Source organism: Hypanus sabinus, chromosome 1 (genome assembly GCF_030144855.1).
Source record: "Hypanus sabinus isolate sHypSab1 chromosome 1, sHypSab1.hap1, whole genome shotgun sequence".
Taxonomy (NCBI): Eukaryota; Metazoa; Chordata; class Chondrichthyes; order Myliobatiformes; family Dasyatidae; genus Hypanus; species Hypanus sabinus.
Genome location: NC_082706.1, coordinates 37,428,942 through 37,456,898, shown reverse-complemented (window position 1 = coordinate 37,456,898; position 27,957 = coordinate 37,428,942). Strand labels below are relative to the sequence as shown.

General features: G+C 48.7%; 1 protein-coding gene across 3 annotated transcripts in view; it reads left to right on the top strand.

Moving 5' to 3' along the window:
- The window catches only part of LOC132393065 (transcription factor 7-like 2), a 32,299-nt gene extending 13,320 nt beyond the window's left edge, over positions 1-18,979 (top strand). Inside the window, exons 7-12 of one of the 3 annotated variants that reach the window (XM_059967824.1) lie at positions 1,847-1,933; positions 6,320-6,445; positions 9,096-9,255; positions 12,051-12,158; positions 14,586-14,643; positions 17,558-18,979. In XM_059967824.1, coding sequence (XP_059823807.1) covers positions 1,847-1,933; positions 6,320-6,445; positions 9,096-9,255; positions 12,051-12,158; positions 14,586-14,643; positions 17,558-17,940 — 922 coding nt within the window. In that variant the 3' untranslated portion in view covers positions 17,941-18,979. The remainder of the gene's footprint in view (positions 1-1,846; positions 1,934-6,319; positions 6,446-9,095; positions 9,256-12,050; positions 12,159-14,585; positions 14,644-17,557) is intronic. The other 2 variants (XM_059967832.1, XM_059967836.1) reach the window with 2 other exon arrangements.
- The last annotated feature ends 8,978 nt before the right edge of the window (positions 18,980-27,957 follow it).

The window sequence follows — 27,957 nt, the reverse complement described above, 5'->3', positions numbered from 1 at the left end:
GTCAGGACTGGAGAGGAAGGGGGCAGAAGCCACGATAAGTACTTTGGTGAGAAGGATGGAGTATAGTCTGGCAGGTGGTAGATGTGTGCAGGCGAGGGGAAGGTGTGTGGGGTATTGGAGGGCAGTTGAAGCGAGACGCTGGGAGGTGATGGGTGGAAAAGGTAAAGGACTGAGGAGGAAGGAGAGGAGAGTGGACTGTGGGAGAAAGGGAAGAAGGAGAGACACCAGAAGGAGGTGAGGGGGAGATGAGAAGTGAAGGGGATCAGATGGGGAAGAGCAACGAGGGAAAAACAGACGTGTGTGTGGGGCGGGCGGGGGGAACAGCCTGAAGAGGAAGAAGGAGAGAAGAGTGGACCATGGGAAATGGGGAAGGAGGACGGGCACTGGTAGACCGTTGAGTCTACCACCACTGGGATTCTTCAATAGCTTCTTGAAAGAGATTGAGGCAGAGGGAGAGAAGTGGGATTCAAGGGGTTGCTCTGAGTGTCGGCATATACTCGATGGGCTGAAGGAACTTCTGTGTCAACCAGAAGTACGACAGTAGGCACAATGTGTACTGATTGTTACCCTGATCTCAGACTCCACTGGGGATCTCTCACCATTCTCCATGTATCCGTTGCTGGGATAGAGACTGGTGGAATTGGGGCCCAGAAGGACAGAAGTCCCAGTGAGAGCCTGAGGGAGCACCCTTGGTGCCTTATCCCTCGAAGTGGTTGAAACCTACCAACTTCAGACTCAACAGATCCCTTCGGGGTAGAGATCCATGAAGGTCCATGAGGAATTGTCTGAACCTTCCAATCCGTCTCCTCAGCCCAATCGGTCCCAATCCTGAAAGATTCCTGTTTTACAACTGTGACTCTTCAATAGCTTTGAGGAACTTGGTCCAACCAGGTGTTGTAGTGATAATTGGAATTCTTTGTCTTTAGAGGGGCCTGCGTGAGATAGGAGAGTGTAGATGGGGTTACTCTTTGTGCCTACCCTTTGTTGTCCCTGCCCTTATTTTTCTACGATACTACAACAAACATCAAGACAGTAACAGTGACTAACGCAAACAAAAGTAAATTAAATTATAATATTCCTATCCTTGTCAAAGATGGTGTTTATCCCCTGCGGTGCCCAACAATTCCAAAACACCTCTGTCATACCCATGGGCACCACATGTTGCTTTTCCATGGTTACCTAAGCACCAGGCAGTCCAGCTGTCCCAGTCCCGGGAGTGTTTGACAGGACAATGCAGAGGGAGTTACTGTTGGTATCTAACCTGTATTGGGACAGTGTGGAGGATGCTCCAGTTGGTACAGGGAGGGTGATCCTTAGTCAGGAGGGGGGGGGCAGTGGTCTGGTATTGTGGACACGGGGAGACAAGGGGACCACGTTTCACTCATGGAGTGGCCATGGAGCAGGACTTGTGTTGGAATACAGAAAAATACAGGCTCTTCGGCCCATGATGTTGTGCTAACCCTTTAACCTACTCTGAGATCAATCTAACCCTTCCCTCCAACATAGCCCAGCATCTTTCCTTCATCCATGTGCCTGCTGAGTCTCCGGCTGTCCTTTTGATCTGTGTCATCTCCATCAAGCCATCCCTCACCCTCCTTTGCCCCAAAAAAGAAAAGCTCTAGCTTTTCGACCTTTCCTCAAAAAACGTTAAGTCACTTACCGGGCGCCAAGCTGGCAAACCTGCTCCGCACCCTATTCTAAAGTGTCCACGTCCTTCCTGTGATGAGACGCCCAGGACTCAACGCAACAATGAGTTCCCGGTTTAGTATGTCGTGGTCTGTTTTTCTCTGTTTGTTCGGAGTGCCTTGTAATCTGGGATTTTCATTTCTCACTCCTGTCACCGCAGGCCGAGCCCCCCCCTGTACTCGATGTTAGCACCAGGCCTTAGACCCTCCTACCATACAGCGCTGGCTGCCAACGCCTCTGTGGCCAGGTGGGTGAACCTCCACGACTTCTGGGTCAGCCACTGGCCCCGGCAAGGGAGTCCTGCTCCGGCGGGGGTGGGGGGTGCTCTGTCAGAGGTAGGGTCCCTCGTGCGAGGGACGGTGGCGACCATTCCGTCACTGCAGCTGCCCCGTACCCTGTGACGGCAGCAGGGTCACCTTTCCAGCCCTATGCGGGGGCGGGGGGGGGGATGAGGCGGGGAGTCAGGGAGGAGAGTGAATGGAGAGTGGGTGCGGGAGGGGTGAAGGAACGGAGGAAGAAGGGAGGGGAGGAGAGGGAGCAAGAGGGTGAGGGAGGGATGAGGGAATGGAAGAGGAAGGGAGGGGGAGGAGAGAAGGAGAGGGAGCAAGGAGGGTGAGGGAGGGTCAAGGGAACAGAGGAAGAGGGGAGGGGGAGGGGAAGGAGAGCAGGAGAGGGTGAGGGAGGGATGAGGGAATGGAGAAAGAAGAGGGGAGAAGGAGAGGGTGAGGGAGGGATGAGGGAATGGAGGAAGAAGGAGAGAGTGAGGGAGGGATGAGGGAACAGGAAGAGGAGGGGAGGAGAGAAGGAGAGGGGCCACAAGAGACAGAAATGGAGAGGGAAAGATAGAAATAGATGGAGAAGGGGGGGGAAGGGTTGAAGCCAGAGGGAGGCACGTTATGTATAGGGCAGGGGATGAGGGACGATTGTGCCCCTAAATTCTGGAAGGTTCCTCCAGCTGGACAGTCACATGTACTTACCCCACTCGTACAGTGCAGAGAGGCTGTAGAGGCAGATAGCTGTAGGTGCCGGGAAGGCAGAGTGACCCGGCTGCTCTGCACAGTGTGAGGATAAGCGATGGAGGCGCTGAGCAGGAGCATTGCCCGCTGAGCAGGGATATTTCCCCATTTACATCCTACAACGAGTGGTAGGACAAAGGGAACTGGGAATACAGGTCCATATTCCCTATGCAGATAGGGTCATAAAGAAAGCTTTTAGCATATTGGCCTTCATAAGCAAAGTATCGAGTACAGGGGATGGGATGTTATGTTGAAGTTGTAGGGTTTTCAACAGTACTGTGTGTCAGAGCGCGTGGCGTTACATTCTGGTGTAGTATAACACTGGAGTGTTACGGTGAGGTTGTGTAAGGCATTGGTGAGATCTAATTTGGAGTATTGTGTGCAGTTTTGGTCACCTACCTACAGGAAAGATGTTAACAAGGTTGAAGGAGTTCAGAGAAAATTTACAAGGATGTTGATGGGTCTGGAGGACCTGAGTAATGAGGAAAGATTGAATAGGTTAGGACCGTATTCCTTAGAATGCAGAAGATTGAGAGGAGATTTGACAGAGGTGTACGAAGTTATGAGGGGTATAGATGGGGTAAGTGTAAGAAGGCTTTTTTCAACTGAGGTTGAGTAGGACTACAACTGGAAGTCATTGGTTAAGCGTGAAAGGTGAAAAGTTTAAGGGGGACATGAGGGAACCTTTTTCACTCAGAGTGTTGTGAGAACGTGGAACAAGATGCCTGCACACGTAGTGCATGCAAGCTCAATTTCAACATTTAAGTTTAGATAGGTACATGGATGGTAGGTGTGTGCAGTTTGAATGGTTTCAGCATGGCCTAGATGGGGTGAATGGCCTGTTTCTGTGCTGTACTTCTCTATGACTGTATGAGAGAGGGAGAGGGGTCAGCTATACTGCCCCCCACACAGGGTGCTGGGGAGAGGCAGAGCCATGTTGTTCCAGGTGTTGGGAAGGTGCCACCCACTGTTGGTGCAGAGAGGCCTGGGGCGACGAACTAAAGTGTAAGGACCAGAGACTCGACGCGAGGAATTGATGGACGAGGTGTGGGAGGGGTGGGCTGCTGCTGTGGGGCTGTGATGTGGCCGCAAGCCTCCACATTCACTTGGTCCTGCGAGTTGGGTCTTTGCAAAATGTGAACCTAAAGCAACATTCGAAAACGTAAAATAGTATGTGAACCTTTGGGCCAGGAGGTTCTGGATTAGTGTCAGAGGTTACAGGAAGAAGGCAGAAGAACAGGGTTGACAGGGATAGTTAATCACAGAATGGTGGCCCAAATGGCCTAATTCAATCTTAGCATCTCGTGGACAGCTCAACATTGTGGGCCGAAGTTGTAGAACATACTGTTGTGTGTCCTATTTAAAATTAGAATAAACAAGTGAGGATAGTAAAAGTCCAGTAATTTCATAGCAAATAAAATTGAGGTTTCTTCAAATTGATTTCAGATTTGTTCTCAAATCTGAACGAGAGGTTTCACAATGCAGCCATGTGTTCTCTGGAATATAACCATTACAGCACGGAACCAGGCCATCTCAGCCCTTCTAGTCCGTGCCGAATGCTTGCTCTCACCTAATCCCACCGACCCGCACTTAGCCCATAACCCTCCATTCCTTTCCTGTCCATATACCTATCCAATTTTGCTTTAAATGACAATACTGAGCCTGCCTCTACCACTTCTACACTGAGGAAGCTCATTCCACACAGCTACCACTCTCTGAGTAAAGAAGTTCCTCCTCATGTTACCCTTAAACTTTTGCTCCCTAACTCTCAACTCATGTCCTCTTGTTTGAATCTCCCCTACTCTCAATGGAAAAAGCCTATCCACGTCAACTCTATCTATCCCCTCATAATTTTAAATACCTCGATCAAATCCCCCCTCAACCTTCTACGCTCCAAAGAATAAAGACCTAACTTGTTCAATCTTTCCCTGTAACTTAGGTGCTGAAACCCAGGTAACATTTTAATAAATTTTCTCTGTACTCTCTCTATTTTGTGGACATCTTTCCTATAATTCAGTGACCAGAACTGTACACAATACTCCAAATTCAGCCTTACCAATGCCTTGCACAATTTTAACATTACATCCCAACTCCTATACTCAATGCTCTGACGAAGGGTCTTGGCTTGAAACATTGACAGCGCTTCTCCCTATAGATGCTGCCTGGCCTGCTGTGTTCCACCAGCATTTTGTGTGTGTTGTTCCTATACTCAAAGCTCTGATTTATAAAGGCCAACATACCAAAAGCTTTCTTCACCACCCTATCCACATGAAATTTGACCTTCAAGGAACTATGCACCATTATTCCTAGATCACTCTGTTCTACACAGTGATATGTATGAAAGATTAGCTTTGTCTTGTCTGTATCAAAACATAGTGAAATATGCTGTCCGTTTTAATGACCAATGCAGTCCAAGGATGTGCTGGACAGGGGTGGGGGCAGCCTGCAAGTGTCAGCGCGCGTCTTTGGGATTTGGGAGGAAACTGGAACAACCGAGGCAAACCCACACGGTGATAGGCAGAGCGTCCTTACAGGCAGCAGTAGTAATTCAGCTCCAAACACCTGCACTGTAGCGTCCCGTTGCTTTGCTACCCCGATGGATATTAAGAGTGATTTGATCAAGAACTTTGGAAGGAATTAGAGTAAATGGGGAGAAATTTCATGCTGGAGGGAGAGGCCAGGAGGAGAGATACTTCCAACTCTGCACCTGGCCATTCAGTAGAGAAGTAAAGAACAGTTCTTTCACCTGATGAACCTTGGATGTGAGGAGAATTCAGAACAAATTACTGTAGATTCTAAATATTCTCCACATCCACGCTATCTAGGCCTTTCAATATTAAGTAGTTTTCAATGAGATCCACCCTCCCCAAATTTTCTAAACTCTCACACGAGTACAGGCCCAGGGCCATCAAACTCTCCTCATAAATTAATCTTTTCATTCCTGGAACAATTCTTGGGAACCTCCTCTGGACCCTCTCCAATGCCAGCACACCCTTTCCGAGATATGGGCCCAAAACTGCTCACAGTAACCCCAAATGTGGCCTGGCCAACAATGTTTTTTTTAAAGCCTCAGCATCACATCCTTTTATATTCTAGTTCTCTCGAAATGAATGCCAATGTTGCGTTTGCCTTCCTTATTAGTGACTCAACTTGCAAGTTGACTTTTAGGGAATCCTGCCTGAGGATTCCCAAGTTCCTTTGTGCCTCTGATTTTGGAATTTGCTCCCTGTTCAGGAAACAGCCTACATTTGTTAAAGTCCTTCTCTCCAAGTGCATGACCATGCACTACATCCTATTCCATCTGCCACTTCTTTACCCATTATCCTAATCTGTCCAGTTCCTCTTGCAGACTCCCTGCTTTCTCAACACTACCTGCCCCTCTTTGTATCAGATTCAACAACCCCCTTTCCCTTCATTCCCACCCACCCATTGCTATCAACCCATCGTGCAGATCACTGGTGAATGGTAGCGGACCCAACACTGACCCCATGGAGCTCCACTAGTCACTTGGCCCTAATGATTGGATTCACAGTTGGGTGAGCTGCCTGTTGGGGTGGTTTGTGATCTGTCAGCGCATCTTGTTTCCACTCCCCGCTGACTCGCGTCTCTTTTGGCAGGTTCTCTCCTCAGCTGGTCACGGCGTCTCACGGTCTCCATGCAAGTGGAATCCCCCACCCTGCCATCGTAACCACGGGAATCAAGCAGGAGCCCAATCACAGCCAGCCCAGTCCGAGCCACATCTCGTGAGTTTTGTTGTGTCTTTGCTGGAGGCCTCAAAACGATGAGCGGAAGGTTCAATAACTGGCACGTTGACCTTGATTCAGAAGTTCAGGGGTCAGGGGTACAGTTGATGAGAAAGCCTCAAGCCAAGATGGTGCCCTTTGTCAGAGACAAGCAAGCTCAAGTATATCCCAGTGTTGACAAATACACTTAGAGGCCACTTTATCAGGTACAGGAGGGGAACCCAGGGTGGTTTTCTGCTGCTGTAGACCATCCACTTCAAGGATAGGTTCGATGTGTTGTGCGTTCTGCATACCACTGTTGTACCACGAGGTTATTTGAGTTACTGTCGCCTCCTTGTCAGCTTTAACCAGTCTGGCCATTCTCCTCTGACCTCTCTCTCTTTAACGAGGTGTTTTTGCCCACAGTACTGCTGCTCAATGGATGCTTTTTGTTTCATTTCTCTGTAGGCTTTAGAAATGTGATCTAAGTGACTTTGATGGCAGAATGATTGTTGGTGCCAGACGAGGTGGACTGAGTATCTCAGGAACCGTTGACCTGGGATTTTCAGTCTCTGGAACTTAGAGATGCAACCCTCTGACCGGGGCTCATACCCGGACTTGGCTCGTTTGCCAACTCTGCTAGCATCCACGTGACTCAGCGGTGAAGCCACCTTACATAAGCAAAGAACGTCTGGAGTCGGTATGATTTGGGGATGTTCCAATTGAAGAACGTTGGCAAAAGCAAAAGCTGTGTGTACACTGCCCATGCACAAATACCCATCGCCAAGAAGTGACAGATCGTACACCCGGTTAAAATTGTCAAGAAAGTAAATTTATCAATTTTTGACCTCATCAAACAATTAACAGGAAAAGAAAGAAAAGAGTAAAAAGGCCCATCACAGTTAATTAAGTCTAAAACTGCACATAAACGTTAGAGCTCATATCAGTAGTGGCTGGGTGTTCCACTTTACACACGGTGCTGAATTCCCATCGCCAACCACAGGGAGAGCTTCCCTTCTTGGAATCCTGCCTCTCGCAAAGCACACCTCGCAACAGGGTCTCCCCTCCGAATGGAGACCCCCCCCCCCCCCAGGTGTCTTCCCTGGTGCTCTTCTCTCGGCACCTCCCGCCAAAAGCCCCCAAATCCAGGCTGCTGTTCCTTCAGAAATCTCATCCCCCCCCCCCAGCTCTCGAGCACCTTCTCTCGCATCCCACTGGGCAGGAAGTTACAACACATTCCCAGTGTGTCCTGACTGGCTGACGCAACATTCTTAAGCTGGGCAACATGGCTGCTTATCTTCATCCGAAGCCAGAGCGCTCTCACTGAAAGGCCACACTGCTTTTACAGAAAATTACTGAAATAAAAATACCTCGCAGCATAGCAGTAGAAATCTCACCCAGGGCTTTACACAGAGAATGGTATAACATGTGCTTATTTGAGTTATTGTCAGCTTGAACCAGTCCAGCTACTCTCCTCCGACCTCATTAACAAGGTGTTATCATCCACAGAACTACCACTCATGGGATTTTTTTTTTTACACACGCCATTCTCTGTAAACTCTGAGACTGTTGTGCATGAAAATCCCAGGAGACCAGCAGTTCCTGAGATACTCAAACCTCCCCATCTGGCACCACGGTCAAAGTCAAGTAGATCACACTTCTTCCTCATTCTGATGTTCGATCCAGTTCCATTTCAAATGGTTCAACAGCTGAACCTCTTGACCACATCAGCGTGCTTTTGTGCATTGAGTTGGCGCTGCGTGATTGGCTGACTAGATATTTGCATTAATGAGCAGGTGTACTTAATAAAGTGACCACTGAGTGCATTGAGCAAGGGAGAGGTTTATTCCACTGGGATCCCGAAAGGGATGAGGAGATGGAATGAATCCATTGGTGTTGGGTCTCCTGGGAATGGAAGCGGGTGGTTTCATTGGGATTCTCCATAACGGAGCTGTGTCCTTTGGAAATCTAATGCAGAAGAGAATGGGAGGAGTTTCATTTACTGAGAGGGAGATGTTGGATCCAATGAGATTGTAAGTAATAGGATAAGTTGGACCTTTCAGTTCTCTACTTGGAGACCAGATGTTACAGCCTCAGAATATAAGGACATCCCTTGAAAACAGAGATGAGGAATTTCTTTAGTCAGAAGGTGGTAAATCTGTGGAACTCGTTGCCACAGACATCAGTGGAGGCCAAGTTGTTGAGGATATTTAAGTGCAAGTTGATAGGTTCATGATTAGTCAGGGTGTTAAAGATTACAGGGAGAAACAGGAGAATGGGTTTGAGATGATAATTCCCCATACTGGTTTCCTTCTCACCCCTTTTCTTCTTAACTGCCCATCACCTCCTTCTGGTACCCCTCCGTCCTTTTCTCCCATGATCCATTCTCCTGTCCTTCTTCAGCCCTTTACATTTCCCCACCTATCTCCTCCCAGCTTCTTACTTCACCCCCTTCCCCTTACCCCACCCACCAACCTTCCTCGTCAGCCGTTCTCGTGTATAAGCCAAGATAGAATGACGCAGCAGACTCGATGGGCTGAGAGGCCTGATCCTGACCCTGTGTGTTGTGGATGGTCTTCGGAAGTCACTCGGTTCATTGGGTCGGTCGGAAGACTTCGTACTCGGCTCGTGATCACGCTGCTACACAGCTAATCGTTATCGTTCATTTCAGGAAGCCCCTGGCCACAAAGGAGGAGGACGAAAAGAGAAAGCCCCACATCAAAAAGCCATTGAACGCCTTCATGTTGTACATGAAGGAGATGCGAGCCAAGGTGGTGGCTGAGTGTACGCTGAAAGAAAGTGCTGCCATTAACCAGATACTGGGACGCAAGGTAAGTACCAGGCTCTGGCACGTTTTCCACGCCAACTCAACTGGTCATCTAGTTCCAACGCATCCCCACTTCTCAAAAATTTCCTTTTCCTGTCTGGGTGCAACTGGGATAAGAAGTTCAGACTCTGGGTGAACATAACACAGCGGAGCAGAATCAGGCCATTCTGTCCATCAAATCTGCTCCACCATTCCAGCATGGCTGATTTATTTTCGCTCTCAACCCTTCCCCCATAACCTCTGACCCCCCCCCCTCCCCCGGTAATCAAGAACCTAACACTCCCCTCTTATACCCAATGGCCTGACCTCATCGGCCGTTTGCGGCAATGAATTCCACATATTCACCAATATTCAGTAGGTTTTAATGAGATTTATTCCCTCTTTCTCTCCCCCCCCCCCACCCCCACTTTGTGCCATTGTTCTAAACTCCATTGGGTACAGGTCCAGAGCACTAACCAGCAGAGGCACAGACCAAGTTGCAAGATGGCATTGAGCTGCAGTCTCTGTCGAGACCATGGCTCGGGCTAATTTGTTTTTTTTTTCAGTTTGTATGGATGGTTTTGGGGACAGTGGGGGGAGCTAGAGGTCAGATTTGGGTTTTTCCAGTTTGGATGGTTTTGGGGACAGAGGGGGGAGCTAGAGGTCAAATTTGTTTTTTTTCCAGTTTGGATGGTTTTGGGGACAGAGGGGGGAGCTAGAGGTCAGATTTGGGTTTTTTTTCCCCCAGTTTGGATGGTTTTGGGGACGGGGGGGAGCTAGAGGTCAGATTTGGGTTTTTTCCCCCAGTTTGGATGGTTTTGGGGGACAGAGGGGGGAGCTAGAGGTCAGATTTGGGTTTTTTTTCCCCAGTTTGGATGGTTTTGGGGACAGAGGGGGGAGCTAGAGGTCAGATTTGGGTTTTTTTTCCCCAGTTTGGATGGTTTTGGGGACAGAGGGGGGAGCTAGAGGTCAGATTGGGGGTTTTTTTTCCCCAGTTTGGATGTTTTTGGGGACAGAGGGGGGGGAACTAGGGGTCAGATTTGGGTTTTTTTTCCAGTTTGGATGGTTTTGGGGACAGGGGGGTTTAGCTAGAGGTCAGATTTGGGTTTTTTTTCCAGTTTGGATGGTTTTGGGGACAGGGGGGTTTAGCTAGAGGTCAGATTTGGGTTTTGGGGTTAGGATGTGGAGGCCCGGCCTCCGGTTGGCATTCAAAGTCCAGCGATGTAGACGGGTGACGAAGGACATCCCTGGATGGGGATCGGACGTCCGTGTGAACAAGGCCAGTCGGTCGGTGCACCTGGAGTACCAGGGTCCCATCAGCCTCTAGTCCAGGGCCGACACTGAAATCCATTCGGAAGTTGGAGTCGGGAGGACTGTTTACGTATGTGGGTGGGTGGAGATGGATTTGTCTTGTTTGTGTTGTTCTGCTGACCATTGACGCATTTCATTGCGTGTTTCCATGTACGTGTGATAAGCAAGCCTGAATCTGAATTTATTTTATGGGTCTCCTGCCTCTCTGGAGACCGTGGACCACCTTGGTCTGAGACACGGTAGTAATTAAAAACAGGAAGATTCGGTAGTTGAGGAAGTGTCCTTCCGTGCTGATGTGACTCGGTGGGTAGTACTCCTGCCTGAGTCAGAAAGCACACTCTGGGCTCAGCAGTCTGAGGTTTGCACCGTGCCCCTAGACTGCCAGTCTCCCGCTAGCCACCCGTTTCAATCTGCCTTCCCATTCGGACATGTCAGACCATGGCCTCCACGACTGCCATGATAAGGAAGGAAAAAAACTCACTCTGTCTGGGAAGCCTCCAATTTGATCATGAACTTTTCCAACTTCTCTTACATCCACCTTCCCTCGTATTCCATTGGTTCCCCACTCACCCCTTCTCTTTTCACCTCCTGGTTCCCCCCCTACTTCCCTTCCTCCCACGGTCCATTCTCCTCTCCTATCCTTCTTCTTCAGCCCTTTACATTTTCCACCTATCACCTCCCAGCTGCTTACTTCACCCGCTCCCCCCCATAACCCAGCCACCCACCTTCCCCCTCAGCTGTTGTCACCTATCACCTGCCAGCTGTACTACCCCCACCCTGCACCACATTCTTACCCTGGTTTCTGCCTGCTTCCTTTCCAGTCCTGTGTAGGGTCTGGGCCTGAAACGCTGGCTGCTTACTCCCCTCCACGGATGCTGCCTGACCTGCTGAGATCCTCAGTATTTTGTCTTGTGCTGCTACTCGACTCCAGAAGCTGATGTAGTCGGGCCATGCCTGGTCTGGGTGACTGCTTGAGTTGTGGGGGGTGGGGGGGTGGCTTTCCTCTCTGCATTTCTGCTGCTGGATGCAGCCCAGTCAGCCACACGCAAGACCCACCCCACCTTGGAGCCCATCTACACGGAGCTCTGCTGCAAGCAAGCAGTTTCCATCACGAAAGAGCCCGACTGTCCAGGAAGTTGCTGCCATCAAGCAGGTCCCACACCGCCAGGTTAGGGAGCAGTTATCACCCTAGAACCATCAGGTTCCTGAACCAGTGTGGGTAACTTCACTCACCTCAACTCTGAACTAACTTTGCAACTACAAACTCACTTTCAAGTACTTTTCACAACTCCTGTCTTTTTAATATTTTAATTTTCAAAGTTTGCCTTCATTTTTCCATGTTGGTTGATAACAAAATGAGATAATAACTTTTAGGTCAAACTTTTGAGTGCCCCTGCTCGGTGATCCTGCTGGGAGGTGCCTTGGGCGTAGAGTGATCATCCTGGTACCGTATGCGTACGTTGGTAATAAATTCCCTTTGAATTTTGAAGTCCTGCTCTGTCCTGACAGTGGCACGCGCTGACCCGCGAGGAGCAGTCGAAGTACTACGAGCTGGCGAGGAAGGAGCGGCAACTTCATTCACAACTCTACCCCGGCTGGTCAGCACGGGACAACTACGTGAGTAGTAGCCGGCTTGGCTCGGCCAAGCACCCTGAACTGCGGCAACGAGAACCTCTGGTCCCTTTGCGCCAGGAAGTGGAGCCGAGGGATGCTAGTATAGGTTTCCCCCGCTATATGGAAGTAGAGCGTTCCTATGAAACCATCCGTAAGCTGAAATGGCGTAAAGTGAAGAAGTAATTACCGTTAATTTATGTGGGGGGAAATTTTTGGGCATTCCCAGACCCAAAAAATAACCTACCAAATCAAACCAAATAACACATAAAACCTAAAATAACACGAACATATAGTAAAAGCTGGAATGATAAGATAAATACACAGCCTATGTAAAGTAGAAATAATGTATGTACTGTGTAGTTTCACTTACCAGAATCGGGAAGATTTAGACAAAACTGATTTGTAGAAAGAAATCGGCACCTACACGCATGCGCACACACCTGCCCACGCAAGGCTTCACGGTCATGGTAGTCTTTCTCAGGCGCCTTTTCTCGTAAAAGCAAAAGTCCTCTTTGGATTTCTTTCGGTTAGCGAAAACAGGTACTAATGTAGGTCTCTCGTAAAAGCGAAGTGGCATAAAATGAACTTTCGTAAAGCGGGGGACACCTGTAGTTCCTTGACATGGTCTGGGAAGCCAGAGTTGGAAGGAGGGGTGTTTTGATTGACGGCCGGATGTTGAGGGGGAAGAATGGGGCAGTATGGTAACCCAGCACCAGTGATCCAGGTTCAATTCCTGCCACTATCAATGTCACTACCTCAGTGAAGCAGCCCCCTCCTTTAAGCCCAGACACTTTCTGAAACAAATGATAAAGATCAGCATCAAAATGTACATGATCAGAATAAGATTTAATATCACCGGTTATGCCGTGAAATTTGTTAACTTTGTTAGCAGTACAATGAAATACAGGAGACCCCGCTTTACAAAAGTTCATTTTAGGCCACTTCGCTTGTAGAAAGACCTACGTTAGCACCTGTTTTTGCTAACCGAAAGAAATCCAGAGGATTTTTGCTTTTACGAAAAAAAGGCGCCCACTTTAAACCTGAGCTTACCCAGAGAAAGACTGCAATGACCATGAGGCCTTGCACGGGCAGGTGTGTGCGCGTGAGCGTGCACGTACGGGCGTAGGCGTATATGTGCTGATATTTTTCCCCTACAAATTGGTTTTGGCTAAATCTTCCCGATTCTGGTAAGTGAAACTACACTGTACATACATATTTTCTACATTATATAGGCTGTGTATTTATCATATCATTCCTGCTTTTACTATATGTCCGTGTTATTTTAGGTTTTGTGCATTATTTGGTATGATTTGGTAGGTTATTTTTTGGGTCTGGGAACGCTCAAAAAAAATTTCCCATATAAATTAATGGTAATTGCTTGTTCACTTTACATCATTTCGGCTTGCGAAAGGTTCCATAGGAGCGCTCTACCTTCGGATAGCGGGGGATACCTGTACGTGATAAATATCTACAGAGATTAAAAAAGTTACATTAAGTAAATCTAAATAGTTAAATTAAAAATAAATAGTGCAAAATAGCAGAAATGAAAAAGTAGTGAGGTTGTGTTCACGGGTTCAATGTCCATTCAGGAATCGGATGGCGGAGGGGAAGAAGCTGTTCCTGAATCGCTGAGTGTGTGCCTGTAGGCTTCTGTATCTCCTATCCGGCGGGGACAGTGAGATGAGAGCACACGCTGGGTGGTGGGGGTCCTTGATGACGGATGCCGGCACTGCACTTTGACGTTGCTTTGGACACTGCGGAGGCTGGTGCCCGTGGTAGAGCATTTTACAAGTTTCTGCAGAAACGCGCTATTTGCACCAATGGCCGACACCGTACGAGGATTGTGCTGCCGGCAGCCCGCAAGTGCCACCGCATAACGTGCCCACGCCTTGCTAACCCCTGACCTGTACGTCTTTGGGAGGTGGGGGGAAACTGGAGCGTCTGTGGGGGCACTCGCGCAGTCAAAGGGAGTACAATCTCCTTACAGTGAGCGGCAAGAACTGAACCCCCATCACTGGTGCTGTAAAGGGTAACACTTGCCATTATACCACCGTACTGCCCCGTTCTTCCCCTGACAGGTGGGTTTCTTCCGGGTCCTCCAGTTTCCTTAAGCGTTCCAGACATTTGAGTTCGTGGGTTAATCGGTCACATGGGCGGTGAGGGCTCGTTGGACTGGAATAAAAAGAACCAAGTGTCATGACAAGGTGTGGGACACTGAAGGTGCAAGGGGGCTGTTGGGGGGGGAGTGGGAGTTGGAGGGGGAAGGGTGGTCAGGGGCCACCACAGGTTGTCATGCCAGGGCTTTAATAGAGGATTGGCCAGTGGGTGTGGATGGGCTGCAAGCTGGTGCGAGGGTGAAGGGGTTGGTCAGGGGGCTGAAATGTTTCCTGGGACTGTATTGCACTCACTGTCTTGGTGTCCACCTTACAGGGCAAGAGGAAAAAGAGGAAACGAGGCAAGCAGCCGCAGACCGAGGAGAGTAACCAAGGTGTGTCCTCAAGACCCTGAGGGTCTGCTCGTGATCGCCATGGGGGTGTTGGATAGCCGGGGCAAGTGGCTGGATTCCTGCCTTGGATGAGGTCTCCTCAGATGCTTCTGGGCAGGGGCAGCTTTGCAGAGTCACTATAGGCAAACGGGACAGCATCCCAGTCGGCAAGGAGGAGCTGGGCTGAAGGGTCTGTTCCGTTCAGTGCAGACGTGGATCGTGAATTAAAACAACAGAGTTGCTGTAGAGGTGTAAAGTTACATGTAATTCCTTAATGAAGACAAGAGTGTGCTGCTGCAGCTTGGGAAGTCAGGGCAGGATAGGACTTCCACGGTGAACAACAGGGTGCTGGGGAACGCGGTGGAATAGAGGGATCTGGGAGTCCAGATCCACAATTCATTGAAAGTGGTGTCATGGGTAAATAGGGTCATAAAGACATTGGCCTTCATAAACAGAGATGCAGAGGAGTTGTGATGTTTTGTTGAAATTTTATTAGACGGTGGTGAGGCTGAATTTGGAGCATTGCAATATCATAACATGTAGGGGCAGAATTTGGCCATTCACTAACATGTCTGATTTTTTATCCCTCTCAACCCTGTTCTCCCCATAACCTTTGACCGACTGACTAATCAAGAACCTATAAAACTCAGCTATTTTGGGGGGGGGGTGAGGGGGGAAAACAATGACTTGGCATCCACAATTGTCTGTGGCCAGGAACTCCACAGACTCGTCTCGCTCTGGCTCAAGAAATTCCTCTTCACCTCTGGCCCTAGACTCCCCTACTGTAGAAAAGTGCGGGAGTCCACTCAATCTAGCCCTTTTCAATATTCAATACCTTTCAATGAGATCCATCTCTCCCCCCTCCCCCACCCCATTCTTCTAAACTCCAGCGAGTAAGGGACTGCTCGTGTGTTAACCCTTTCCTTCCCGGGATCATTCTCGTGAGCCTCCTCTGGACCCTCTCCAATGCCAGCACATCAATGACAGGAAATGCATCAGTAAAATCAAAAAAAAAGTACAGAAAAAATTCATAAGGATGTTGCCAGGGCTTGAGGACCTGAGTCATAGGGAAAGGTTGAAAAGGTTGTACCCTGGAGCGTAGGAGAATGGCGGGGGGGGGTGGGGGGGGGAGATTTGTTAGACATACACAAAATTGAGGAATATATGCACGCAGGCTTTTTCCACTGAGGCTGGGTGAGATGAACATGAGAGGTCGTGGGTTAAGCAGGGACTGGCCTTATACGGTGAAATGCACCATTTGGTGTCGGATGTTATCGGTGACGATCGTGCTGGGCAGTCTGCAGATGTCACCTTGCTTCCAGCGTGCCCACAACTTGCTCACCCTGACGCCTACGTCTTTGGAAGGTGGTTGAGGGTGAAAAGTGAAATACTTCAGGGGAACCTGATGGGGTGGGGGGGGGGATCTTCCTCACTTGGAAGGTGGTGTGAGTGTGGAACGAGCTGGATGTGGTTCAATTGCAACTTTTAAGAGAAGTTTGGATAGCTGAATGGATGAGACGAGTGTGGAGGGCTATGGTCGAGATGTGGGTTGATGGGACTAGGCAGATTAATGTTTTGGCATGGGCTAGATGGGCCAAAGGGCTGTCGCACTCCGTGACCCTGTGCTGGGGGCAGCCTGCAAGTATCGCCACATGTTCTGCCACCAGCGCAGCATGCCCCGCTGTGTTCAACAGGCCAACACAAGCAGCAACAGCAGCAGAATAAGTCGCTTTGTCACCCGCGCACTCACACGCACAGACAGGTGGCTAACCCCAGGGCAGGCCGCCTCCGGGTCTCCAGTCTCAGACTCACAGAGATGACTCTCGGTGGTGTAAGTTTACATATGCAGAGCCTCCAGCGTTGTCAAAGAACCCTCCCGTCCTTCCCTCACTCTTTTTGACCAGCTCCCCTCAGGAATAAGAACCAGGACCTATCGGTAGGGTAATAGCTTCTTCCCTCAAGCTGTCTGTCCCAGCTCGAGGACACACACTCATCTTGCACTGGTCACTTTTCATCTTCAATTGCTGCTTTTTTCCACGTGTTTGTACGACTGCGTTGTGATTGGAATAGTGCCAGTGACGTTATACTGCAGCTTGCACTTTATGTCAGTCTGTCAACCTTCAGGCTAGGCCTCTTGGGGACCTGTGCTCATTTTAATTTGAGACTGTATGTGCTGTGTGTGACACCTTGGCCCCAGAGGAATGAAGTTTCATTTAGCTGTATGATTGATGTGTACGGTTGAATGTCAGTACACTTCAACTTGTGTGTAGCACAGTCAGAGGAGCCTGACCACCCAGCTGGGCCTATTGTCCCTACCTGCTCCTGCCCCACTGAACTCGTGTCCTCATACCTTAACTCCATTCTTTCCCCTTTGGTTCGGTCCCTTCCCACCTCCATCTGCAATTTAATTCCCATTCCCATTCCTGTTCCGACATGTTGATCTGTGGCCTCCTCTTGTGCCGTGATGAGGCCACCCTCAGGGTGGAGGGGCAGCAGCTTGTATTCCACCTGGGTAGCCTCCAACCCGATGGCGTGAACATCGATTTCTCCTTCCAGTGAAAATAATTCTTCCCCTCCTTCCCCTCTTCTGTTCTGCACTCCGGTATCTTACCTCTTCTTACCTTCTCTGGATCCTCTCCTTCTTCCCTTTCTCACAAGGTCCACTGTCCTCTCCCAATCAGATTCCTTCCTCTCCAGCCCTTTACCTTTCCCACCCACTTGGCTTCACTAGCTATCCTCTTTCCTCTTCCCCCACCTTTCTCTTCTGGTGTCTTCCCGCTTCCTTTCCAATCCTGAAGTAGGGACTGTGCTTCCAGCATTTTGTGTGTGTTGCGTTGAACTGGTGTGTACGGTGTGCGTGCGCTGGGACAATCTACGTTCTCGGTCGCTCTCTGACGATCGGTTCCTTCCCTTGCAGAGTCGCTGGTACCCGGTTCCCGTCGGAGGCTGAAAGGCCAACAGCTGGTTCACGCGGAAGGGATCTACTCGCTGCCTGTCTCCGCTTCCGCCGCCAGCAGCAGCATCCTGGACTCGCCGCCCTCCCCGTCCACCCGGCAACCGGTGCCGGAAGCCCGGGGCCCCGAGCAGGCCCAGCCTCTGTCGCTCAGCGTCAAGTCGGACACCCAGCCCAAGCCGAGGGCACCAGCCTCCAGCCCTTCACCCGCCAGCTCTCGGCGCCTCTCCCAGGCTGCCACGCCCACCTTCCTTTTGACTCCGCCCTCCTCCGTTGAGGCTGCCACGCACTCCCAACATGGTTTGCAGACACAGCCGTTACCCTTGGTGACCAGGTCACCAGAGTAACCTTTGACCCTCTGAACCCCATTTTCAGTCTCGGATCCCTTGACCCTCCAGAGAATTTTTTTAAAGATGTTCTTTGAAGCTGGTCAATATTTGACCCCACTTTTTATATTGAAAACTGTAAATAACTTTTTATTACGTTGAAGTTGGAGGAAGTTGAGGAGGGTTGGAAATGGGTGGGTGGGGCCTTACATTGGGAAGAGAGAGGAAGGGAGGGGTGGTAGATAGAGATGCCCCTGTGTTCACTGCAACCTGAGCTGCCCTGCAGTGCCTGCTTGACGGAGCCTGTGGAGTTGAGCACAAGGACCAAAGGTTCTAGTTGGTCCCCGAATTTTACCCTTCTGTCAGTAAGGCCCAATTTATGTCCCTGGTGGGGTGAGCGGTGGGGGGAGATTGGGCTTCCTCAGTCTTTATGTCCCTGGTAGGATGTGGTGGGAGGGGGGTCCCTGATCCTGGGCACTGCCTGCTGCTGCCCCTTTGGGGTGGGCTGAGAAGTTGGTTCTGGGTAGCCCTCTGTACTGAGACAATCACGTGACTCACAAATTATAGAGATTCTCCCCCCCCCCCCCACCCCTTCCCAGCCACACCGCCTGAAAAACACACTCTACTTATTTGCAAACAAGAGGAAAATCTGTAGATCCTGGTAAACTGGGCAAACAACAAGTAATACACACACACACACACACACACACACACACACACACACATGCGGAGGAACTATGGAAAAGAGTTTTGGGCCGAGACCCTTCACCCTGAGTTCCTCCAGCATCTTGTGTGGGTGTTGCTTCCTATTTGCCCAGTTTATAAGCTGAACTGCACAATTTAAGTAACAAGGACCATATCTGCTGCTGGGCTGACCAAACTGCTTGTTCTCCTGTGGACGCTGAGTACAGCGGGTTTGACTTGAGCTCAAAGATCTCTTCATCTGTTTGGTGGCTGGAAAATAACGCTTCCACTGAATGACCAAGCTCACGACTGCTTCTCCCCACATTGGAATAGGCTTTTGACAATTTCAACGCACATCTACCGTGACGCAAAATTCCTCTCCTTAAAGTGCGGAATGGCTGATTAGCCCAGAAGATCCACTGCCTTCATATCTGCTGCCTCTTGAGAATACCCCTATCCTCCACTCTCCATATTTTCACTTTGTTTAAAACATGTACAAATTTCTACATAAACGTATCATATATGAAAGGTTCCAGTTTTTGTTTTGTGACATGGAAAATACTAGGTTTTGATTTGGAGTGAGGTGTGCAAATAAGTATCTCGGGGTTTGAAGGAATAGTTGTTGGTGCAAAGGTGGGAATTTGGATTTCTCCTGGTTCTTACTGGGGAAACGTTTGGATGTGATCTGCAGCATTCAGAATGCATAGTTTTGTCAAGCTGGAGAGAGTGCAGAAGAGATTTATGAGGATGGTAAAGGGCCAGAGTGATAGGGAGATGTTGGCCAAGCCCAATCTTTATTCCCTGGAGCATAGGGGAATGAGGGGTGACCTTAGAGAGGTTTATAAAATCCTGAGGGGCACAGATAAAGCAGATGGTCACAGTCTTTTCTCCAGGGCTGGGGAGTCCAGAAGGGCAGAGGTACAAGATAAAAGGGGAGAGATTTAAAAGAGACCTGAAAAGTAACTTAATACAGAGGGCAGTGAGTACTTGAAGTGGTCAAGGCAGGCAAATTGTAACATTTGAGAAGTGTTTGGATAGATACGTGGAGGGGGAGAGGGGATTTGGAGGGTTATGGGCCAAATGAGGGAGGATGATGTAGCTGAATAAAATGGTGATGAGGTGTAAGCAGTACTCTTGCAAATCACTGTCTGTGAAAGAGAGTGCCATACTTTCCATGCAGCGGAACTGTGAGAGCATTCTTCTCCCAATGTTTTGCTTGCATACTTCCAACTTTCTGATAAAAGTGTCGGTCAGTTCTTTCGATGAGGAACGTGAGGGGGAACAACTTCACTCAGAGGGTGGTGAGAGTGTGGAACAAGCTGCCAGAAGTGCTGGATGTGAGTTAAATTTCAATGTTTAAGAGGAGTTTCGGCGTGTACATGGATGGGAGGGGTAAAGGGGGTGATGTTCCAGGAGCAGCCAGGACAATGGGAATAGGTGGAACAATAGATTAGCATGTAGCAGATGGGTTTAAGGGACCCACTCTGTTCAGTACTGCTCGATAAATGTCATACTTAAGGGGAGAATGACGAAAGTGTAAAACAAACTGATGCAAGAAACTGCTGATTTTTCAGGTTGATGAAATATGATCTGTGGCCACTTTATTCGGTACACCTCAATAATGCGAATACCTAAGCAGCCAATCAGGTGGCAGCAATTCAATCCATAAAAGCATGCAGGCATGGTCAAGAGGTTCAGGTGTTTGAATCAAACATCAGAATGGAGAAGAAATGAGATCTAAGCGACTGGCAATGGAATGATCATTTGTGTATCTCAAACTGCTGACCTGGGATTTTCACGTCTAGATTTTTTACAGAAAGTGATGTGACAAACAAAAAAAACACATCCAGTGAGTTGGCAGTTCTGTGGGCAAAAAGTGTCTTGATAATGAGAGAGGTCAGAGGAGAATGGCCAGACTAGTTCAAGTTGACAGGAAGGAAACAATAACCATGCTGTGCAACCGTACTGTGCTGTTCTATGAATGCACAGCACATTGAAACCTTGAAGTGGATGGGCTACAGCATAGAAGACCTAGGACATACCCATACCTAACAAAGTAGCCATTGAGATGTGCTTTTCAGCAGACCTGTGTACAAAAATTCTGACAAAGCTGGTTGTCTGCAGTTGTTACATGCAACAGTGAATCTCAAAGACTAAATGTCCAATCAGAAGATGAGGTTACCTGAGCATGTTTTGGGATTTGTTGAAACAGTACAGGACATTAATCTGTACAACACATTTGGTCCATGATGTTCTGCAGACCCTCTTAACCTACTCTGAGATCAACCAACCTTTCTTAGTCGAACACCTCTCCCCCCAGAGCACTTTCATACTTGTCAATCTCTCCTAAAGCACCTTCATACTTACTAATGCCCCTCTTAGGCATGGCATACTTTCTGGTGCACCCACAGTGTAAAAAACATGTCTACCATCTGCTAACATTAGAAAAATGATCCTGCTTTAAATGTTTATTTGACTTTAAACTTAGTTTACACAGTACCTGTGCGTTGCTCAGCAGCTTTGATATTAATGTGATCCTTGAACTTGATGGGTCTTTGCAAGAGCTGAAATATCTGATTCCAGTTGTGATAACAAAAGCTGCAAGTCCCCACGTGTAACAATGTCCAAGTGGTTTCTGTTTTTTGTGAGTATGTGGTTCACTGCACGGAAGCCTCTTTCAACAAGGTAGGAGAATGGAAATGCAATGAAGAGCACTTTGGCTCTTCTCCAAAGACCAAGCAGATATGACAGGTTACCCGCATACCACAAAAGTCAGCATTTGGTTGATGAGGTTGTCAAGTTTCAGATACATTGTGATGACGAGTGCTCACTGTCTGCAGAACTGTGGTTCTTCCTGTGTTCCAGTGCTCAACCTTTTATTTTAATGTAAGTGCCAGCTCTACTAACTGTTGGTCAGATCTCGAGCCTTAGTTTAGGGTGCCGCTTACTGCTCCCCCTCAAGAACCCTGGATGTCCCCTCCCAAAGACTTCTAACGCCCCCTTAGAACACATAACTGCTCACTTGGGGGGGGGTAGTAACATCCCCCTTGGAAGTCACTGATCTAACTCCCTCCATTTTCCTATCATAAAGTGCTTAAGAGTCTCTTAAATGTCTCAACCACCACCTCTGGCAGATCATTGCACTCACCCATTACCCTCTGTGCAAAAAAAAACCCTACCTTTGACATCCCCCTATACTTTTCTCCAGCTGCCTAAAAATTAGCCATTGCCACCCTCTCTGGTTGTCCATTCTATCAGTATCTTATATGCCTCCATATCAAGTCACCTTTCACTCCAAAGAGAAAAGCACTCACTCACTAACAAGATGCAGCTTCCTAGTAAATCTCTGTGCTCTGCTCTAAACATGCAAAAGGGAGTGTAGATGGACTGCTAGATGAATTGCAGGAAGGATCTTCCCAGTGGTGGGGAGTCTGGGATTAGAAGCTCACAGTCCAAGGATGACACTAAGCCATTTAAAATTCAAATCTGGGGAAGTACCTTATCCCAGATAGAGGTGAAAGTTTGGCCCATTGAGTCTGCTCCATCATTTCATCATGGCTGATCCATTTTCCCCCTCAGACTAAATCTTCTGCCTTCTCCCTGTATCTCTTCATGCCCTGACTAATCAAGAATCTATCAACCTCTGCCTCAAATATACCCAGTGACCTGGCCTCCACAGTTGCCAGTGGCAACAAATTCCACAGATTCTTCACTCTCTGGCTAAAGAAATTCCTCCCCATCTCCATTCTAAATGGGCGTCCCTCTATTCTGACGCTGTGTCCTCCGGTCTTAGACTCCCTCAGCATAGGAAACATCCTCTCCAAACATATTCTTTCGAGGACTTTCAACATTTGATAGGTTTCAATGAGATCCCTCTCATTCTTCTGAATTCCAGTGAGTTCAGGTTGAAAGCCCTCATATGATGAGCCTTTCAGTCCTGGAATAATTTTCATGAATGTCCTTTGTACCCCCTCCAATGATAGCACATCCTTTCTTAGATAAATCACAATAGTCCAAATGAGGCCTCAGCAGTGCCTCATAAAACCTCAATATTACATCCTTGCTTTTATATTCTAGTCCTCTTGAAATGAATGCTGACATTTGCCTCCCTCACCGCAGACTCAACCTGCAAATTAACCTTTAAGGAAGCCTGCACGACGTCTCCCAAGTCCCTTTGCACCTCAGATTTTTGAATTTCCCCTCCATTTAGAAATTTCTCTGTTTTTATTTCTTCTACCAAAGTGTGTGACCATACATTTCCTAACACTATATTCCATCTGCCACTTTTTTGCCCATTCTTTTAATCTAAGTCCTTCCATTGCTTTTCTCCTTCCTCAGTTCTACCTGCCCTCTGCCTATCTTTATATCATCCATAAACTTGGCCACAAAGCCATTAGCTCTGTCATCCAAATCATTAACATACAGTATAGTGTGAAAAGAATTGGTCCCAACCAGACCCTTGTGGAACACCACTAGTCACCAGCAGCCACATTTTAACCATGCTAGTATCTTTCCTGTAATATTATGAACTCTGAACTTGTTAAGCAGCCTAGTGTGGCATCTTGTCAAAGTTCTTAAAATCCAAGTGAACAGTATCAACCAATTCTCTTTTGTCTTTGTTGCTTGCAATTTCCTCTAAGAATTCCAACAGGTTTGTCAGACAAGATTTTCCCTTGAGGAAACCATGCTGACTAGAGCCTATTTTGTCTAGTACCTCTAAGTACTCGGAAGCCACATTCTTAACAATTGACTCCAACATCAAACAGCTACCTCGGGGTGACTGCCTCCCTGGGGCCTGTTGTACATATAGGGGCAGCAAGTTAGAGTAGCGGTTAGTGTAGTGCTTTACAGCCCCCAGCATTCCGGGCTCTGTTCCCGCCCGTCTGTAAGGAGTTTTCCCCCGTGACGACACGAGTTTCCTCCGGGTGCTCCGGTTTCCTCCCACATTCCGAAGACGAGGTCGGTTAATCGGTGTAAATGGGCACCACGAACTCGGAGGGCTTGTTACCATACTGTATCTCTAACATGAGTTCAGGAAGGACTTGGATACAGTTCTCGGGGTTCAAGGCTCAAGGTTCCTGGAGAAAAAGCGGGGTGGGGGGGGGGGTGATCAGATGTGCGGATATCGAATAACGGAGCAGGATGAAGGCAGCCAATGATCCTGTTTTCTTGGAGAATTAAAGTAATGAGATGGAGAAACAGAAACGCTGAACAAAGGCCAAGCTGTGACCCAAACATTTATTCGTGCGTTTTCCACTGTAGAGGAGACCAAACGGTAGGCACCACTTGATCGCGTCACGTTCCGCGTTGTTTCCTTCCTCATTCAACTCCACACAGGCCAGTAGAATTGAGCGTGCCTTCACCGCCATCTTGCAGCTGGCCCGACATTCATTCTCTGAGAGTGCACACCCGATCACACACATCTCCCTCCTCGCAAAACACTAAAACACACTTGAGTCCCCAACTTGCAATCTTCTGAAGATCAACGCACACCTATGCGGTAGGGAAAGTCTAGAGTAGGCTATAAGGTCAGCACAACATTGTGGGCAGAAGGGCCTGAAATGAGCTCTTTGAGACCCTGACTAATCCAGAACCTATTAACCTCCATGTTAAATATACTCACAGATCATAGACCCGGTCTACTTGAATTTTCACACCACTTGTCCGTTATCCCAGCGATCAATCAGGTTGATTAGGATGCACTTTGTAGGGTTTTCAACAGTGCTGTGTGTCAGAACGTGCGGCGTTACATTCTGGTGCACTATAACACTTGAATGTAATGTTGAGGTTGTATAAGACATTGGTGAGGCCGAATTTGGAGTATTGTGTTCAGTTTTGGTCACTGAATTACAGGAAGAATATTAATAAGGTTGAAAGAGTGCAGAGATGGTTTACAAGGATGTTGCCGGGACTTGAGAAACTGAGTTACAGAGAAAGGTTGAATAGGTTAGGACTTTATTCCATGGAGAGTAGAAGAATGAGGGGAGACTTGATAGAGGTGTATAAAATTATGACGGGTATAGATAGAGTGAATGCAAGCAGGCTTTTTCCACTGAGGCTAGGGGAGAACAAAACTGGAGGACATGGGTAAGGGTGAAGGGGGAAAAATTTAAAGGGAACATGGGGGGGGGGCTTCTTCACACAGAGAATGGTGGGCGTGTGGAATGAGCTGCCAGATGAAGTGGTAAATGCGGGCTCACTTTTAACATTTAAGAAAAGATTGGACAGGTACATGGATGAGAGGTGTATGGAGGGATATGGGCCAGGTGCAGGTTAGTGGGACTAGGCAGAAAAATGGTTCGACACAGCCAGGAAGGGCCAAAAGGCCTGTTTCTGTGCTGTAATGTTCTACAACGTCCGTTGCGTTATTGCCGAGACCTGCACGGGTGTTCACGTGAGAGCCAACTCGCCCAGTCTGAGTCCCGTCTAGGATTTACAGAGAACAGGACCCTCTGGGTCGCTAATTACCATAATTAGCAAATACAAATATACACCTGCGTTTACAAATAGTGGCCACTTTACATTTTTTAACAAAATATAGTTTATTCACAATAAATTATTTACAATAAACCATTCAATAACTCTGACTACTTTACAGTCATTACATTCTGTACAATTCAACCATTTCGGCCACTCACGTGGCACTCTGTACGACATGAGCGGCCATGTTGTTCGGATGAAGGACGAACGTTTGCCGAAACAAAACTTCTATTCCCAGCTTAAAGAAGGCAAACGTAAAAGAGGCGGACAACAGAAGAGACTCAAAGACATCTTAAAACCCAACATGAAGAAATGTAACATCGACTTCAACAACTGGGAAACCAATGCCAAGGACAGGAAACTCCGGCAAGCCATCAATCATGCGGGAAGGAATAGTTCGAAGCCAACAGATGTGCAGAATTAGAAGAAAACGGAAAGAGATGCAGCAACAAGCAAAGCCCGATCTGCCATCTGGAACCACCTGTCCTGGATGCGGAAGGGCTATCAAAGCCATGATTGGTCTCATAGGCCACTTGAGAGCACACAAATAGATCAGCGGAACACAGACCATCATCCTCGACCTCGAGGGAAAGCCGGGACGACGATTTGTGTCACTGTTGCCTTCCCGCCTGGCCACTCTCCTCCGACCTCTCTCCTTAACAAGGTGTTTTCACGCACACGCTCACTGGATTTTATTTTGTCTTTCACTCCATTCTCTGTAAACTTTGAGAGACTTGTGCGTGAAATCCCCACATCAGCTGTTTATGAGATTCTCAAACCACCCCGTCTGGAACCAGCAGTCATTCCATCGTCAAAGTCGCTGCGATCGCATTTCTTGCCCCACTCTGCTGGCTGGTGGGGACAACAGCGGAATCGCTTGACCATGTCCTCGTGTTAATATTCATGACATTGCTGCCACGTGATTGGATGATTAAATATTCCTATGAACAGACATCCCACCCTGCAGAAACTTATTTCAATTTGCGGGAGAGCTGGGATGTCTGCAACAGAGCAGTTGTTTAAATACCGTTAGCTATGCTAATTGAACGAATGACGCCTGTTAAACTCACCTCAACATGTCTTTTACATTTTAACCCACCATGGGCAATAGAAAAGTCACTGTGCAGAGAGCGACACTGTCGTAATTTCTGACCCCTGTTAGGCAGGGGTACACCTTAGGGTGTCTAGGGTGAAGTACGCTTTATATTTCTTTATTTTGGAACACTCTGACATGGCGCTTTCTCATGAGTACCTAACAAACTGGCCACTGAGTGTTCATCTTTTACACTGCTCGGCGAGCGGACTGTGATTTTAAAGTCTTTTGGATGCTCCTTGTGCTGGGTTTGCTGTAGGACACCCTCCTGTCCTCGTCTCATTGTAATAGAGAGATTCGGCGCGGAATTAATTGCAACGGGGTGGCTCCGCGCCCTGGGTTGGGCGGTGATCCATATTTGTATTTGGAGCTAGTGTTGATTGTCCGGCAGCGGGATGGGTTCCCGGGCTGGTTCCCCGACCCCCGTGCCCGGCGCTTTCCGCTAACGCCCTCTGGGATCCCAATTCTGCCTCCCGGCCACAGTTGTGGTGACGAGGCAATTACTTCGCTTCTCACTGGGGGAGAGAAACCCCGTCGATATGTCGTCCCTCTGGCGCCTACCAACTTGAGAAACTCAACGTCCCAACTCCAGAGAGGAGTCTGGTTCCTGAGCCGGGTTGGTGGGATCTCCTTCTCCCAATGGAGCGGGTTTAGGGGAAGGAGGACACGTGGCGCCAGTCCTGTTTCATATTGTTGTACTCGCTTATGTCCTTATAGGAACAAAATAATCTTCTTGTGGTGAACTACAGATACCTGTCTGGACACGCCCCCTGCTGACTGCTCCTGTGGCTCCTCCCACTGACCCCTGTATAAAGGCGATTGAGGTCTGAGCCCAGCCTCTCAGTCTCCAGGATGTAGTACGGTGATCACTCACTGCTGGTTCCTTCTTCCAGTCGATAAAAGCCGATATCTCACCTTTTCGTCTCAGAGAGAGTTATTGATGGTGCATCACTTGTATCTGAGTTTTCTTGCGTGATTGGGTGGGGGAGCAACGGAGGTGATTGAGGGGCAGCGAACGGGGGTGGCTGTTGGGTGAAGATTTCACTGAAGGGGAGACACGGCACCGCAGATGCTGGAATCTGGAACAAAATTATCGGAGGAACTCAACGGGTCGGGTGGCATCTGAATGAGGAAAGAGATTACCGGCCCTGCCTCAAGTCTTGTGACCCGGCTCCTTTCTACCCAGAGCTGCTGCTCGACCTGCTGAGACTCTCCAGCAGATCCCAGCCCTCTCCAGGTCCCGGCATCAGAGGTGTTTGTGTCTGAATTTCAGCCGGCATTGGCGGGAGTTCCTCGGCGCATTGTTCCCGGGTTCGCTCTGGAGGCAGAGCTGAGTACCGACATTTGTGGAGAGTGTTACTCCGCTCTCGTGCGCGCCGAGGCGGGTGAGCGTGCGAGAGTGCGAGTACTTGTGCATTGTTACCAGTGTGCAAGAGTGTACTTGCTCGCCGTTGCACGTGCGCAGCAGAGCAAAGCGCTTGCCCGTCGTTGCGAGGTGGCTCTGAGCGACTTTCACCCATGCTTCGAGACACGCACCACCACGCCACCCCTCTAACAGGCAACATCCCGGGCCGAGTACTCGGAGAGTGTGCACGCCAGCTCACTGGCACTGACGTCTTCAATCCTTCACTCATCCCGACTGCTGTCCCCGCTCAAAGGGGACGGTTATAACTTCAGGAGAACTCGCACCGTTCACACCCCTTCCCCTTACATGGGCGGCACAGCAAGCGGTTTTAAACTCCTGGGAGTGTACGTCACACGCAACCCCTCAAGCTCCCAGA